The sequence below is a fragment of the Mangifera indica genome, chromosome 18 (assembly GCF_011075055.1).
Source record: "Mangifera indica cultivar Alphonso chromosome 18, CATAS_Mindica_2.1, whole genome shotgun sequence".
Lineage (NCBI taxonomy): Eukaryota > Viridiplantae > Streptophyta > Magnoliopsida > Sapindales > Anacardiaceae > Mangifera > Mangifera indica.
In genome coordinates, this window is record NC_058154.1 from 10552702 (window position 1) to 10569176 (window position 16475).

At 31.6% G+C, this 16475-nt stretch overlaps 3 protein-coding genes across 6 annotated transcripts; 2 read left to right on the top strand and 1 right to left on the bottom strand.

Moving 5' to 3' along the window:
* Positions 1-39: 39 nt before the first annotated feature.
* LOC123202099 (3-deoxy-manno-octulosonate cytidylyltransferase, mitochondrial) lies at positions 40-3115 on the bottom strand. The gene is made up of 8 exons (XM_044617843.1): positions 2770-3115; positions 2428-2473; positions 1808-1894; positions 1619-1743; positions 1246-1385; positions 1100-1151; positions 860-970; positions 40-251 (listed from the first exon to the last, which is right to left on the bottom strand). The coding sequence occupies exons 1-8, from the start codon at positions 2995-2997 to the stop codon at positions 159-161; spliced, it is 882 nt and encodes a 293-aa protein (XP_044473778.1). The 5' UTR covers positions 2998-3115; the 3' UTR covers positions 40-158.
* Positions 3116-4909: 1794 nt separating this feature from the next.
* LOC123202100 (thioredoxin-like) lies at positions 4910-6833 on the top strand. 2 transcript variants are annotated; one of them, XM_044617844.1, is made up of 3 exons: positions 4910-5263; positions 5654-5972; positions 6508-6833. In XM_044617844.1, exons 1-2 carry the CDS (start codon positions 5020-5022, stop codon positions 5965-5967), a joined length of 558 nt encoding a protein of 185 aa, XP_044473779.1. In that variant the 5' UTR covers positions 4910-5019; the 3' UTR covers positions 5968-5972; positions 6508-6833. The 2 variants fall into 2 exon arrangements, with proteins under 2 accessions (XP_044473779.1, XP_044473780.1); XM_044617845.1 differs by lacking the exon at positions 6508-6833 and adding an exon at positions 6334-6490.
* A 4519-nt stretch (positions 6834-11352) lies between these two features.
* LOC123202102 (E3 ubiquitin-protein ligase RMA3-like) lies at positions 11353-14051 on the top strand. Of its 3 annotated transcripts, XM_044617846.1 has the most exons (3): positions 11353-11544; positions 11588-11628; positions 13053-14051. In XM_044617846.1, the coding sequence occupies exons 1-3, from the start codon at positions 11522-11524 to the stop codon at positions 13823-13825; spliced, it is 837 nt and encodes a 278-aa protein (XP_044473781.1). In that variant the 5' UTR covers positions 11353-11521; the 3' UTR covers positions 13826-14051. The 3 variants fall into 3 exon arrangements, with proteins under 3 accessions (XP_044473781.1, XP_044473782.1, XP_044473783.1); XM_044617847.1 differs by having other exon boundaries at positions 11353-11885; XM_044617848.1 differs by lacking the exon at positions 11588-11628.
* The last annotated feature ends 2424 nt before the right edge of the window (positions 14052-16475 follow it).

A 16475-nucleotide genomic window follows, 5' to 3' on the forward strand; every position in this document is an offset into this window, starting at 1 on the left:
GCAAAAATGTAATTGAATCATATGCATAATACCACTTACTGCAGACTAAATCAAAACTCAACATTTCCTTCAATATGTAACAGTAATATGGTACGTAATCACAGTACAATTCAACAAAGTGGTTTCCTTTCCTTAAGATCTGATTTTTCTGTCAAAAACTAAGACAAGTTTCTCTCACGCATATATGATTCTATCTTCTCAACATCTTCAGGAGCATCAACACCATGGGCTTCATGGTCAACCTTTATCACCTGCAAATATAAATATGGTTAAACTTCTGCCGTTTTCTTATTCTGACAAATAAATGCTCAAAACACTCATATTTAAAAAAGAGGATAGACTCCAGCCTTTCAATTTCTAATGAACCAGGTTATAGCTTTATTGTTAAATCAAAGAGAATAATTTCAAATACAACAAGATGGCATCAGTGCATATTGCACTCTTAATATTGACCCTAATATATTTGGGCTGAATAACCATATTCAGACTACATTATAACTGATTGCTTATTAAAGATCTGAACCTCTGATGATTGGTCTAAAATAAATATTTACAAACAACTTATAGCTATTCTTGCAATGCAAAATTTTAAGCCGCATGGAATGAAATAATTTTCATTTAAGTTTAAAATATTAATATTACTCCACTTTATGCAATGCAGATGCCAAAAGATTGTAGTATGATTGAAAATAAAATAGTTAACTAGGAATGCTATTAAGGAGACAGCAAAATGATCAAATTTCCACAACAGATCTAAACACTTCTAAGAGTAGATTTAAAAAAGTGATGCAATGCTGAAATTATCTTATGAAGATTAAATATAAAAGAAGTAACTCGAGGCAATCAAAGTTTACTATACCTTCATTTTATACCCATTCTCAAGGACTTTCAGCTGTTCTAGATCCTCTTCTAGTTGAAGTGGGGTAGGTCGAAGCCCAGGATATATCTTCAGAAATTTTGAATCATAGCTCTGGCCCAACAACAAAACACTATAAATTCATTGGAAGATACCATAATAATGACAATAATTGTCATGGTCTACAACAGTAAAGCTATTTTGTCTTTCAGGAAAAGTAAAAGGATGCAATTAATATGACACCTGAATTCCAAGATGAAGCATATATGGAAACTGTGGATTGACCTTTCCTGACCTGTATCAAGTAGTAGGCAAGTTCATCAACCAGCCCAAAAAGTAATTAAAAGTAATAACAGTAACAGAGTACACAGAGAAATATATATTCTCACTTGTTATATGGAATTAGTCCCCTTGAAAAATAAATAGCATAACCACGATTATCCACCACACATTTCACTCTATTTGGATCAAATGCATCTTCAGGTTTTAAAGACGTTACAGCAGTGCTAAAAACTGCATCTGGAGCTAACTGCAGCATGAACTCAAGGCATAACATTTTATGCGATGAATATGATAACATAGTCAGAAGTTAAATAACACTCATAAGCAAGCTCACTCATCATAAATCATGATGTAAAAGTAAGGTCAAAGGACACCTCATGATTTTTAAAGAAACTTTTCTCTGAATTATTTGAAATTAAGATAGGCCATACTAACATTTTATTCTTAATTCAAAGATAAGCATGTTAGGAAAAATAAAACCTGCAGTGCTTTAACAACGCCATCTATTATCTCTGGTTCAATAAGAGGCTCATCCCCTTGAATATTGACAACAATGTCATACTTCTTTTCCAGTTTTTCTAGTGCTTCATTGCATCGTTCAGTACCTACAGTTCAAAAGAATATTTAGCAAATCAAATCATGACATGAAAGTTGTAGTGAATTTATTACCATTTCGGCAAGATTCTGAAGTCATAATCACATCAGCGCCAAATCCTCGGCAGCATTCTGCAATCTTTTCGTCATCCGTAGCCACAACTAGATCATAAGAAACACAAAATGAGACATTATAAGCACAAATTGTAGGCATAGAAGCAAGCACAGACATAAAATAAAAAGTAAAAAATAAAAGTTTGGAATGATTTGATAGAAGTCATGCAAGTTGCCAACATCAACATATGCTCTATCTCTTGAATATCAGCTATGTTCTCCACCATATCCAAATGAACTTTAAACAACATTGTTAACCTTAGCATATTTTGCCTTAAAAATAATCGTAAAAAGGAAAAAAGGGGGGAAGTTTAGTAGCAAAGGCACTATCCAATATGAATGGTAAGTAGATGTGGTACAAACAGAAAGTCAAACTAACAAAAGTTAGCAATTAAAATTAAATCCAGAATCAAATTAGCAATCGAATTCTAAAGCACCTTCTTCACAAGTATACACACTAAATAGCTCAAAGAAAAACTAGCATATCTCAAAGACAAAGTTCATATTACAACTAACCACATATGTTAACATAGTGCATCATTGAATCGACAAAAAAAACATGTAAACTAATATATACATACCCAAGTGATCCAATGTTGTTGCCAATTTGGACCTTTCCCATGTTCTCTGCAGAACACCATCCAAAACAGTGAGTCAAACAACTACAGTTCACTACATCCTGAGACACTATTATCAACAATAATTTCACTCAAACAATAAAAACCACCCCAAGCTGTTTTTAGTACTAAAGTGATGAACTGAAAAAAAAAATGCAAACTTTATTAAGTGATTATCTTTTAACAATTATAACTTTATATAGATGAAATTGAATTCAATTTACATAAACTTTTTCATATTAAATTTAAAAAACTGAAAACAAAAAGCTTTGAATAGAGATCAAAGAGAGAAAGCCAAAAGCTGACCTGGATCATGGGCTTGCCGAGGATATTAACAAGGGGTTTGCCCTGGAACCGAGAGGAAGCGAAACGGGCGGGTATGATACCCACGACCCTACTCCGAAACTTCTTGGATTGACCCAAATATGCGCGTGCACCAATGGCTACAGCAATGGCTGCTCCGGCAACAATACCATGCACGATCCATGATTTAATTGAGGAAGAAGAAGATTCAGATGGAGTACAAATTGACATTGCGCTCAGATTTAGCTCTCACACTCTCTTTGGGCCACTTTCACTTCAGTCAGAGTTATGATTGCTTTTACTTCTTGTTACCTTCCTCTCTAATATTTTCTCCCCAGCAGCAGATGCAGCAAAGAGAAAGACGGGAAGTTCCCTATAGATCATCTGTGCCGCTGGGCCAGTGGGCTTCCAGCCTGGTCCACCAGAAATCAAAGCCCATTCTAATTGGACTCACAGCCCAAACATCATATAAAGAGACAAAAAAAACTGTGTACACAAAATAAATACACAGATGATGATCATTATGTGATTGAATAATTTTTAATTAAGAATTAAATAACACTTAATCACATGATAACACATAATTTATATACCTATTTTGTGCACGTAAAGTGTGTACATGTTACATTATCAATATTATATACTATTAATTTTGATAATGTAACAAACGAATCCTCATAAAAAAATATTGTAGGTGCTCTTTTTTTTGTGTTTTTTAAAATATTAAAAATTAGTCATTTTTAGAAGATATAATTATATTGAAGGTATATATTTTTGGAGAGTAGTGTTTATATGTATAATTTTATACATAAATAATATAATGATATGTTATTATTTATACATAAAATTATGAGTTATGTTATGTGTATATACTTTTGACACATAATTTAGATATATTGATGATGTATCAGATTAAATGTTTTAAAATTATCTAATTATATGATACATCATTTGTGAACACAAATTGAATACTGAAAGTGTGTACACATAGTTTTATTGTAAAAGAGTAATACTATGTGTATCCATTTTTTATATACAAATATGTACACATATAGTTGTATTATCATGTGATTGAATATTATCTTAGACCAAAAGACTATTTTCTATCCAAAGTATTATTTTATCTTAAGTTCTCATCCTTTAATTATGAAAATCCTAAATACCCACCTATTAGGGGTTAGGTCGGTTAGTTTTAAGGGTAAAATTATCATTTTATCTGTAGTATTAAAAATAAATTAAAATTTAATTTTCTTCCCCCCCTTAACCCTAAAAACTAAAAGTTTACCTCCTATGACAAGTTTAAAAAAATGACATTTCCCCCCTTCCCCCCCCCCCCCCCCAAGGTCTAGTTTTTAATTCTCGGTGTCATCATTGGCGGCGAAGATTCCTTGATGTATCACCATGCTCTGACAGTCTTTCTCCCCTCTTTTGGAACGTCGGTCAACGCAATGAAGATTTCGTTTAAAAAGACAAAACTCTTTGTCTTCTCATACGTCTTTTCTAAGAAAATAATCATCTTCTCGATGAAGCTCTTTGTCTCCTTAACTTCATTTAACGTCGATCAGACATCTAGTTGAGAGAAGAGAGATCGCCGGAGGGATAGAAAACTTTGATAGAGAGAGACCGTTGACAATGATGCTGAAGTTTGAAAGCTAAACCCTAAGAGGGGAAATATCATTTTTTAAAACTTGGCCTATAAAGGAAATAATTAGTTTTTAGGGTTTAGGGGAGAAAATCAAATTTTAAAGAGTTAGAGTTTTATTAATTTTAATCGTTTATGAGTGAGTAAATAAAATTTTCAAAGTTATAAGGTGAAAACTTGAAATAAGAAGATGCTTCGGGTGGGAAATAGTCCTTTAATCATTATTTTGTTATTAATTTAAAATTATTTAATTATATTATGATATATTTATATACTAAAAATATATATACATAATTTTATTATAAAGACAATTACATTCTAAGACATAAACAATTTATGACATCAATAATAATATTCTTACAAATAAGGGAATTACTCTCAATAATTAAATATACCGATAAATGTTTATGCAGACGTGGCAGATTTTTACTGGCAACTTGTCCAAACTGTAGAATATCCACCGGAGAAAATCTCATCATCATCCACAACAAACGCATTCCTTAACTAAAATCCAAATACACTCCAAACAAAGTCATATAAACAACATAAAAAAAGGAAAAAGAAATTCTCCTCAAATCTCCTGTTTAACAGACCTTCGATCATCTTCACCGATGGCCGCAGTGCTCGAGTGCGTAAGCGTTCCGCGTGCTTCGGTTTCTCTGGCTTTTTCGCCGGTGAAACTTTCTCCTTCTTCTATTTCTTCGATCTCTGCTCGCCGGAGATTGCCGGAATTCAAAGGCCTCAAGGTCTTTCCGACTCGCTCGTTTGGATCGGTGAGTTATAGTCAGAGTTCGAGCTTGAAATTTGGTCGCGGTGGACGTATCGTTTGCGAGGCTCAAGAAACAGCCGTTGATGGTGAGGATCGTACTTATATTTATCAGATATTTTTTAATTATCAGTTGAGTTATTTATCTTTTCCTGAATATGTTTCTGTTTTCTTAAAATTGAAAAATGGAATAATTTGTCTTTCTGTATGCTTGTTTAGATCTTAATATCTGAAAAAAAAAAAAATCAATTTGAAACCTAACTCGCCTAATAATTGTTTGAGTGAGATGGATGATGAAAGATTAGAGAATTTTGAAAAACACTTGAATTCTTCTTACCTAAAAAGAGCTTCTAAGATCCAAAAAACATTTATCAAATTAGTATTAGCTTACAATCATTGTCATTCGTTTCTTGATTTTATTTATTTATTATTCAGCTAAAGCAACTTTACAACACTGTGCTTTTTCTTGAAATTTACAGTACCTGCGGTGTCTGATTCAACATGGCAATCACTTGTTCTGGAATCTGAACTCCCTGTTTTGGTTGAATTCTGGGCTCCGTGGTGTGGACCCTGCCGGATGATCCACCCAATAATCGATGAGCTTTCAAAACAGTATGCCGGGAAGCTTAAATGCTACAAAGTGAATACTGATGAGAGCCCTTCAATTGCTACTCGATATGGGATACGGAGCATCCCAACTGTTATTATATTCAAGAATGGGGATAAGAAAGATACAGTTATTGGTGCTGTTCCTAAATCCACTTTGACCACCAGCATAGAAAAATTCTTATAGACATGGTAAGTAAAGGACCACTTTGCGGGAGATGCGTGTTTTGTGGCATTTGTTTTTTTCTTGTTGTGGTGTCCAGTGCCCCTAGATGAGATACTTTGCTTTTACAATAAACTCCTATCTGCCGTTGTATAGTCATTAGATGCAACTGTATGTTATGATTACTAGTAAAGTTAGTTGCCCATGCTTTTCTTGTATTATATGCTTTTCTTTTTTAGAAGTTTCTTCACATCTATATGGATGATAGCTATATCTATTTGGCTTATTTATGCTTGCTTCCTGTTGAAGATCTTGTTTAGTGATTTTGAGTTTGGACCTCTGGGTATAGGGTTAATTTTGACTTACTAATTATCATCTCTGCTTATACAGTGAGCAACATTTAGGCAAACTGAAATGAAATTAGTTTGAGGAACTGACTTCTTTTTGCCAAAAGTAGAACTATGCGCTAAGGATTTCTGCTACTTCTGTATTGTGAGAGAGAAATGTGGATGGCTTTGGTTAATTGGAAGATTTTTAATCGATTCTCGATGATATTGTCCTCAGGTATATTTTATGTGGAAATTTGGTTCTAGGGAGGCCTATGGCTATGATTCTAGCTTGGAGTGGCATATGATAATTGAGTTGGAGAAATCTGCCGCAATCTGAGAAAAAAGAAAGAAAAGATAAGAAACATGGTTGAGATTTAGCTTAAGATCTTGCATGGTTTGCCCTAAAGAAACCTTGATGAACTCTAACATTCTTCTGCAGTTTTTGGTGGTGTAAATACGTGCTTCTTTCACCAGTTGAGCATGGGTATTTCACAAGTAGACATATGCCAAAATATTTCTTAAAATTTACGTCCCAAGTGATATGTGATCCTATTTGATTTATCCTAAGCTCTTTTAGTTGTTGGGCGCATGTAGGGTTGGATTCGAGTCAAGCTGAGCTAGATGTTGGCTCGGTTTACATATAGCTGAGCTCGAGTTCGAGCACGAGCTCGTGAAAACCAAGTTTGAATTCGGCTCGAATTTGGTTCGGCTCGTTTTTCGTTATTAAAATGACGTCGTTTTAATACATATTAGTTAAAACGATATTATTTTGTATCAAAATTTTTAATTGAAAAATTTGGCGAGTAGCTCGAGCTTGAGCTTGAGTTCGACCGAGCTAGTATAGGGTTGACTCGTTTCGGGCTCGTTCGAGTCGAGTTTGAGCTCGAGCTCGAACGGGTTCGGTTCGAATCCAGCCCTAGGCGCATGTATGGTTATTGTTTCTATTATAGCACAATCAACAACTTGCCGTTTTAACTTATAGTAAATTATATGTGTATATACTTTTGAGTACATAAATTAGGTGATGAGGTGATTTTGAATTATGAATAAAATAACATTCAATCAAATAATAACATATTATTTTTTTAATTGTGTATTTAAAAATGTGTGCACGAAGCAATTGTTCTTTTACTTAAACATATGTGACTTGTCATGTATAATGTTGGCATCTAAAGACAAAAATTATAAATGAAGAAAAGAAGAGAAGAGAGGACTCCACTTGTTCTTTTTCAAGTTTGGGGTTTACTGTTAGTACATCCATTACTATTTTCAAGCGAAGGGAATGAAATAAAATAGAATATCAAATGGGTAGCATTCTTTGAAAAAACCTATGGGCAATGAAATGTGTAGTAGACGCCCAAGGTATATAAACTTTAATTTATATTTTGGCCAAAAGACTTATTCCCACCTAAGGTTTAGTCTATTCTCAAATTTTCACTTGCAAAGTTTTAAAAACTTAAATATTCATATATGAATTGTTAAAGTTAATAAAATCCGTTAATTTTAAGTGTAAAATTATTATTTAACTAATAATATTAAAAAATATAAAAATTTACATAATTTTTTTCTTTGGTTTGAATAACTGGTAATTTTTCTTTAGGATTATATTTTACAAAATTGTATTTTTCTCATAGGGTTTCAATTTTTTGGCAAAACCTCTCCCTCTCCAGCATTCGACACCCTCTAACCTTCTCTCTCCCTTCTTTCAGACTCATCTTCATTGGAGAAGACAAGTTTTTGTCTGGACGAAGACGAAAAAATTATCTTGGTTGATTCTAGATGAATTATGTCAGAGGAGAGCGACTTTCAAGTTGTCAAAGAGGGAAGGATATTGTTGAAAGGGATAGAAAGTGTTAAAGAAGTTGATTGTTTGTCGAAAAATTATCCTTGAAAATTTGAAACCCTAAAGAGTAAAATATAATTTTTTTAAAGTTTAATCATATAAGAAATTAGTGGTTTTTCTGGATTGAAAGAGAAAAATGAAATTTTTTTTAATATAATTAATTAATTGATAATTTTATTTTTAAAATTAATATATTTTATTAATTTAATAATTTATAAATAAATATTTGAATTTTTAAAATTTTGTAAACCAAAGTTTGGAGAATAAACTAAACGTCCTAGACAAGGGTAACTCTTTTGGGGTTATATTTTTGTACTAGGATGTTGCACTTTTGCTCCATCAACTGTCAACTATTAACAGGTCCTTTTTATACTTTCCACCTCAGCTGAAAAAGTGACCAGCCATGGGAAAGCAAAGTGTCGATAAGTTATCAATGCAAAATAATTGAATCTTAGGTTGAAAAATTGGCGATAGGATAAGGTGGAATCCGTGCCATATCATCCTTATCCTCTTATGGAGACTGACGGAGGACAACTGCGCTGCCTCCACTAAACACACAAGGATTTGATTGTAATTTTCTTTAGTTTTTGGACTATAATTTTCATTCATTTAACTTCTACAAGGGATGACATTGTTGAAACTATGAATTCGTTTATCGACATGTTTGAGTAGATATTGTGGTCTGGTAGTGTTGAATTGATGGCCCTTGTTTGATGAAAGGGATTGGTTTATGACATGGGTTAACTCTGATAGGAGGAATTGGTTTGAGATGGACACAAGCCTTAAGCTTCCAACCCCCACAAATCGTAACCTGCTTCCACACAGCCTACTTGCCTTGACCAACCAAGAACTTCCCTCAAAACCATTGCTACCAAAGTTCCCCTTCTCTTCTCTCTCAGATCTACAACCACCTCGACCTCACCTACTCAAGCTAGCAAGAAGCTCTCCTCCCAAACTGGTTGTTTCCAAGCAAGAATTGGGGAAGTAATCATGCAACCACCATTGAGGAGATTCACACGAGACGGTGAACCTTCATTTGGTGCTTGATACTCAAGGCTGCCAGCCAGTAGCAAATTTGGCCATCATGTCTCATGCGGTTGGCTAGGTCTAGCCTTCACGATAAGAAGGGAAAGGAAATGACAACCAAAGTTTTTGGAATGGAATTTGACGGGAGATCAAGACATTCAACTCGTAAAAAGAATACAAGAATAAATTATGGAAAAAAAAGAGATTCAAAGAAGATTTAAAATAAGAGAGAGGTTAAGTAAAAAAAACGAATGAATACATTAAAAAAACAAGTCAAAAACAAAAGCAAAAGCAAAAAACAAAAGAGAGAATATGTGGATAATGTAGCAATCAACGATGATGTGACAATATATTTGACATGATATGACAAAATAATGTGACATACTTATGTGATGTCAGATGACATGTTTATACGATAAACCATGTAAAATCAAGTTTACTAGTTATAAAGAATAATTTAATGCAAGTTTTTTTGTTATTTTTTAGTAATTTATTTAAAATCAATTTCCTATTATTACTTATTACGGGTTTAATTGGTAATTTTTTATAGAGCCTTATTTTAATTTAAAAAATAAGAGTTATTTAGGACTTTTTTGCTTAAAAAAACTCAATTTTATTGATATTATTTCTTAAAATAATAGTTTTCTAAATTTTAAAATTAATTAAGATTCCTATTTAAGTTAAACTAGTTATCTTTTGTGCTTAAGTTTTTTTAAATCTAATTAAGAAATAAGAAAATAAGTCTGTCTAAAGGTTTAAGTTTTATAATTCGATAATCAATTTATCATATTACCAATAAAATTTAGTTGAATTTTCTTTAAATAACTATGCGCTCTTAAATAAGGTTCTCGTTTATCCTTTCGTCCGTTAACAATATCAATTATTAATCATTTTTATGATAGATATCACAATCCCAGTACACTTGTCCTACGTAAAAAACAGTCATCATCGATAGAGGGAATGATTTGGTCTAACCGATGTTCGGATCATTTAATTAATGATTAAACTATTTAAAACTAATATTTGAATAATTTTGTATAATTTATAATTAACTATATAATTTGATAATAAAATCATTGAATTTGATGGTATACATTCTTAAAATTGATATTTGAATTTTTGGTTTCAAATTTTAAAAATGAGTTATTTTTAAATTTTAGATTTTTTATACTTATCAGAAAAATTCGGGGTTTTATCTAATCCAATCTTTCCAACTATTTGGTTTAATCTTATCCTATCAAGTCTAATTTTAAGGGTGACTTTTCAAATGAATTAAAACCATTTTTACTAACGGGTCACAAGACGACTAGTTGAAATAGTGATTCAATCCATTTTTTAAGCCAAGGATGAGAGCACAAAATAAAAATGAGAAGGGTAATATAGTAATTTAGAAGAGTAACCAAATTTTTTTTTCGAAATCTATCGATCAAATATTTAAATTAGATAAAGTATAAAGTAATTTTGGCTGTGGAATTTAGTTATAAATCATAATAAAACAGTTTAATTTGTTTTTTGAAATTATTTTTAAAATTTTAAGATACCACCCAATAATTTCAAAATTAACAACTACACCCAAAAATACAAAATAAATCAATAAGAAAAGTAACTATTAAGACTATATTATATTTTTAGAATATAGAGACACTTATGAGATTAATTTTTTTAAAAATAATATTGATACCTTTATTATAATATTCAAATAAAATAATATGAATATTTTTTAACCATTAAAATTAACGATTGAATCTTATAATAGTCGAATTATATATTAAAAACCTAATTTTTTATATTAAGTATGGTATTATACTTATAATGGGGATTTTAAAAATAAAAACTAAAAAAATTATATTTCACATGTTATTATTTTTAAAAATATCATAAATACTATTAAAATTTTAAAAATTTATATAATTATTATTTTTTTTTTAAATATGTCATTCTATATCAATAATATATATCTATCATATTATATATTTTTTATATCATATTAATTTGATATATTTTATTATATATATTATTTATTATTTTTATTATTTTTTATCTATATGAAATGACATATTTTGTGCCCATGGTTTTAGTTGATATCATTTTATGGATAAAACTTAATTGCTAAGATAATCCACATTAATTATCATATAATAATCTTTTCCCAAATGCGTTCCCACTTATCTGACTTTTCAATACTATTTTATAAATATCTCATTTTTTTAAAAATATCTTCGCCAGCCATGCCGCAGTTATATATGAAAGGTGGCGACTCTTCAGTCTTCTCTGTGGAAGCCCACAGTTATCTTATCTTCGCTTTTCATTACATGACAACTCGTGTTTACACATTGTTTCGCTTCTCAATCTCCTCAATTGCCTCTGTGCAGCTTCTTTCATGACCCCTTTATGCTACCATTGGTTCGCTTTCTAACTTGAAGATTAAGTTTCTATTTTTGTATTGTTCCGTTGTGGGTTCGGCCTGTTTCTGTCTTTGCTCTATCGGTATGTGATTGCTTTTGTGTTTCTGTTTCTGGGTTTTGTTTTGTTTTTTTCTTGGGTTGTGAAGTTGTTGGCTTTAGTTGTTTCTTGTTGTTGAAGGGTGAGTGAGTTCTGTGCTTTTGTTTTTGGAAATTGTGATTTTGAAGGAGGGTTTTGGGAGCTGTGGGTGAAATTCCTTCTCGTACAAGCTTCTGTGGAGTTTGTTTTTGAAGGGAGCTGGTTGAATGATATGATCTATTTATAATAGAAAGATTGTTTAGGTGATTTTGATGCCCTCTGTTTTGTTCCGAGAAAGCATAAGATGGATTTGAAACTTAGATCTCAATGTTGATGGCTTTCTAAGTTTTTTGCAATTCTTTTGATCAATTGTATTGACGAATGTGGCGCTGTTTTAGCCTTTTTTTTTTGCCAACACATACAAGTTTGTGCAATTTTGGAGAGTTCGTTTTGATTGTGAATTCTTCAATCTCTCTACTCAATTGAGATTGGGATTTATGTTCTATGTGAATGAAACAACCTATATATCGCTTTTTTTGCTTTTGTTTTCCTTGTGTTTGAGGAAAAGTATTAAGAAAAGAATTCTGTTCGCAATTTGTGATAGTTAATGTTCATGTCTGTTGTGAAAATTGGTACTTGAAGAGGCCATGAAAAAGTGGTCCTCTGATGTTACAGGTGATAAATAAAGCTAAATGCAGATGGCTTTAAAGGTCCATCTTGAATCATACTGCTGGCATTTAGTCATCATCTTTTTAAATTTATAATTTTTGGGGGGGATGTTAGATCCTAATCTTTGTCCTTATCATATGTGATATTGCAGTTGATTTATTTTTGCCTGAGGCTAATGTGTAGTCTTTCATACTTTAATGCGATCACTTATTATAATTATTGATTTAATGTAAAAGTTTGAACCTTATCCTCTTTGTGCCCATTCTCTTTTGCTTGTCAAGATGTTTGGGGAATCAAATGACTAGTACTTCCTTTTAGGAGGATGACTACCGGGGCAGACCAAGGTGGGGTCAAAGGGGATCAATTGACCCTCATATCTTTGAAAATTTTTTATTTTGATATATGTAAAATATCGCTAGCCTCCTTTGATTTTGAAACTTTTTCAGTTTTGTATATGTAAAATATAAATATAATCTTAAAATTTTACATTGCCCCTTTAAGTCTCATTATTCTTTATTCACTTTTGAATGTTTTATTTTTATTCAACATTGACTACATGATGGCCGACCTTAAAATTAAAAGGAAGGCATTTCCTAAAGGTCATTATGCATGTGTTGTCTTTATTTGTAGACAGTGAATAATTTGTTCTTGTTGTTTGTTGATCTGCTGAATATAGAACACAAAGCAGGTGCCTTGTCTTTTGGGTATTCTTTATGTGTATTTTCATGTATAATGCTGTGAAAACAATCTTTTGCCTACAGAATACATTGAGCTGGAGACTCTCTATGAAATGGATCAAGATCATTTACTCGAGCAGAAATTGAGTCCCATATCAGCATCTGCAGTAATCCCTGAAAGGGAAAGCAGCTGTTTTGAATGCAATATTTGTTTACACTCGGTAAACGATCCTGTGGTTACCCTCTGTGGTCATCTATACTGTTGGGTTTGCATTTATAAGTGGCTCCATGTCCAAACTTCCTCTCATGATGCCAACAAACAGCAGCAGAAGTGCCCCGTCTGTAATGCTGACATTTCGCTTACTTCATTGGTCCCTCTCTATGGCGGTGGAACGTCCTCTTCAGAATGTGAATCCAAGAAGCATAATTTCGGTCTGGCTGTGCCCCATAGACCATCTCCTTCTATGTTGAACACGTCAAGTTCTAGCCCTACAACATCTATTGCACATCGAACTCCACAACTGCATCAAGATCTCTTTCATCCACAAAGACGGTCATTGCTTAACCCACAGTACTGCCCTCACCATACCTGTGGTTATGCATCCATTGCAACTTCGAGTCTTGTTGGTATGGCAACAATTAGTTTCGTCAACCCGCTGATCAGAATGTTTGGAGGGATGATATTAGAAAGGATTTTTGGAATTTCAGTCTCAAGTTTGTCCTTGAATCGTGTTTCTCATCCTCTAATGAGTAGCAACCATACATTGCGAAGGCAGCAAGTGGAGATTGACAAGTCCCTTAACAGAGTATCGATCTTTCTCATTTGTTGCCTGATTCTGTGTCTTCTTTTGTTCTGATTGGGTGATTTTTTAGCATTAATCCTGTTCATACTACCAATGTTGATAGAAGTTCCTAAGTTGAGTAGAAACTTTTGTGGGACTGCTCTGCTATATCATAAAGTGTAGGTAATGTCTTACTCTTCATTGTAAATAAGTAGAATCCTAGTAGAATTCCAAATTAAATAAGATATCTACCTTATTACATTACTTCTAAATTAAGAAGTTTAAATAGGGGTTGAACCGATTCTTCTTTTCTTTGCTTATCTTGATGTTTACTCTCTGATATATGACTTTCCTATTGAAGGATGTGATTCTGCACTTTGGCAAGAACTAAGTGATAAACTACTTAAAAGTGCAAATTTTGAAGCAATAAAATTACGTACATTCAGTTTTGAGTATGAAAAACAAATATCATAATGTAAACACTGATTTAAATTTAAAGTGTACATTTGTTGTAGCAGTTGAAGAAACAAGTATCTCTTTATGATCTTTGGGGGAATCATACCTCAAAATCTATAGGGATTGAAAGTTCAAAGTCATAACTCCCTGCTTGCCCCAAGTTAACAGTATAATATCAATGGTTCTAATACCAAATAATATTATCGATGGTTTTGATAACAAACGATATGAACTTTGAGAGAATCACATTTTAAAAACTAGTTATTATATTTTTCAATATAAGACCCCAATAATCTTCATTAAGGGATTTGATAATGATTGATTCCATGCTATATTACATGACAATGGCTTTAGCGAAACACCTGGTTAGACTTAAGGGTTAGCAAAATCAGTGGAGCATTTGAATTTTAAAGGAGAAGGTTTGAGTTTCAGCTTCTATCACATTTGTGAGACTTTGATTTATATAGTACAATAATTATAAATCTAATTATTGTGTCATAAGTTTACAGTCTTCCCTTAACCCAAAAAAAAAAACAAAAAAAGACTCACCAGGCTTAAGGAGTCAAATCCTATGGATATTATCCCATTTCTTCAACCATGCCTTGATGCTTGAGAGAGGCTATTGAAAATAGGAAATCCAACCTATCATCTCCACAAATCTCTCCCTTACAACTAGATGATTGAAGCCACTAATAAATTACAACTCGATTACCTTTGTTACATAGTCAAACAAGATCGAAGATTTATTTACTTTTTTATTCATAGACAATTTGTAAAATATATATAGTTTGCATAGTTTAATTCCTAAAAATCATAAACAAATAAGGCTAAACTGGAAAAAAATTAAAAAAACCTACTTTGGGAAGAAAAATTAAAATGAAATCGTAATCCAAGTCAGATTAGTTTACTAATTTTAACAATTGTAGCCCAAAAATGTTAAAAGCTTAAATAAATAAAAATATTGATCCACACTACAAGTTTAAATCGCAAACAATTTCCAATGCCGGTTGAAAACTCAAATGAACTTATGGTCTAGCCAAGAAAAACTAGACTCTGTTTTGAGCTAAGAAGTATTATACTTAAGTTTAGATAAGTTATCCTATAAATTATATGTATGAACAAATTGTTCAAACGTATTTATACAAATTGAGGTGACAATTTATGATGGGGATGATGTAATTGTTTATTTTTTCTCTTACTTCAGAATTACTTAATCAGATATTACCACCTTAGTTTGTATAGATAAATTTGTATGATTTACTTGTATATTCAGTATTACTCTTCATTCTATTTATAGTATATATCAATCAATAACCCACTTCACTTGCACTTAAGGGGAAGTGTTTAGAATATATAAATTTCGTATTGGAAAAAAATTAAAATGAAAAGATATATAATATAATAGCAATACTATATGTATACATTTTTAATATATAATTTGATTGATATGTTATTATGTAATTTAATATTATTTTATCTTTAATTTAAAATTACTCGATTAAATAATGACACATTGTCTGTATACCTATATAGTCACAATTTTTTTTTGGTTAGGTAAAATAGCTGCATCTATTGATATCCCTCTATTTTGACAATTTGCCTTTCCTTTCTTCATTAGCCATTTGTTGACCAAAATTTTCCAAGCTTCCCATTTAGACTTTTGATCCTCAACATGTGCCCAAGTAGTCATTTGTGTACTTTCACACTATAAAATCAACAAAAATGTCTATAACCCTAATAAAAAAATGGACCCTCTTCACACATACATGTATTTAAGAAGCTTCCTGTTTCTAAAATAATTAAAAGCTTGCACTTAAAAAAAAAGGCCAAAAGATGACATCATTTTCATTGGAGTGACCGAGAGAGAACGCATCAGTTTATCGTTTCGGTTAGTTAAAAAACTTTAGAGAAGAAATATCACTTTTTAAATTTTAAGTGGGAAAAATTATTATATTTTTTAACTAAAGAAGAGAAATATGATAAATTTTTAGTTTTTTAAAAATATTTTTAATTAAATAACGTTTTTATCCTTAATTGTATAAATGAATTTTAACAAAAAGAATTAGGTTTTTAAAAATTAACAGATAAAAGTTTGGAATTTCACCAAACCTTGGGCAGGAACAAATCTTTTGGCCTTGAGAAAATGCTTCACATTCTCTTGCTCCCTCCTTAGCATACACAAAATAATTTTATATATTTTTCAACAGCAATTGATGCTTTCTTTGTCTCTGTAATCTTTTCATTAATTAATTGTATGATCTATCTTTAA

Bases quoted from the DNA above. Each gene is read 5' to 3' on its own strand.
- LOC123202099 (XM_044617843.1), bottom strand. From the start codon at position 2,997: ATGTCAATTTGTACTCCATCTGAATCTTCTTCTTCCTCAATTAAATCA. The intron at 1,152-1,245 runs GTGAGAATATAT...TACTTGATACAG, and splicing joins GGACTAATTCCATATAACAA to GTCAGGAAAGGTCAATCCAC. The intron at 971-1,099 runs GTGTCATATTAA...TTGTTGGGCCAG, and splicing joins TGCTTCATCTTGGAATTCAG to AGCTATGATTCAAAATTTCT.
- LOC123202100 (XM_044617844.1), top strand. From the start codon at position 5,020: ATGGCCGCAGTGCTCGAGTGCGTAAGCGTTCCGCGTGCTTCGGTTTCT. The intron at 5,264-5,653 runs GTGAGGATCGTA...TGAAATTTACAG, and splicing joins TCAAGAAACAGCCGTTGATG to TACCTGCGGTGTCTGATTCA.
- LOC123202102 (XM_044617846.1), top strand. From the start codon at position 11,522: ATGACCCCTTTATGCTACCATTG. The intron at 11,545-11,587 runs GTTCGCTTTCTA...ATTTTTGTATTG, and splicing joins ACCCCTTTATGCTACCATTG to TTCCGTTGTGGGTTCGGCCT. The intron at 11,629-13,052 runs GTATGTGATTGC...TTTTGCCTACAG, and splicing joins TTTCTGTCTTTGCTCTATCG to AATACATTGAGCTGGAGACT.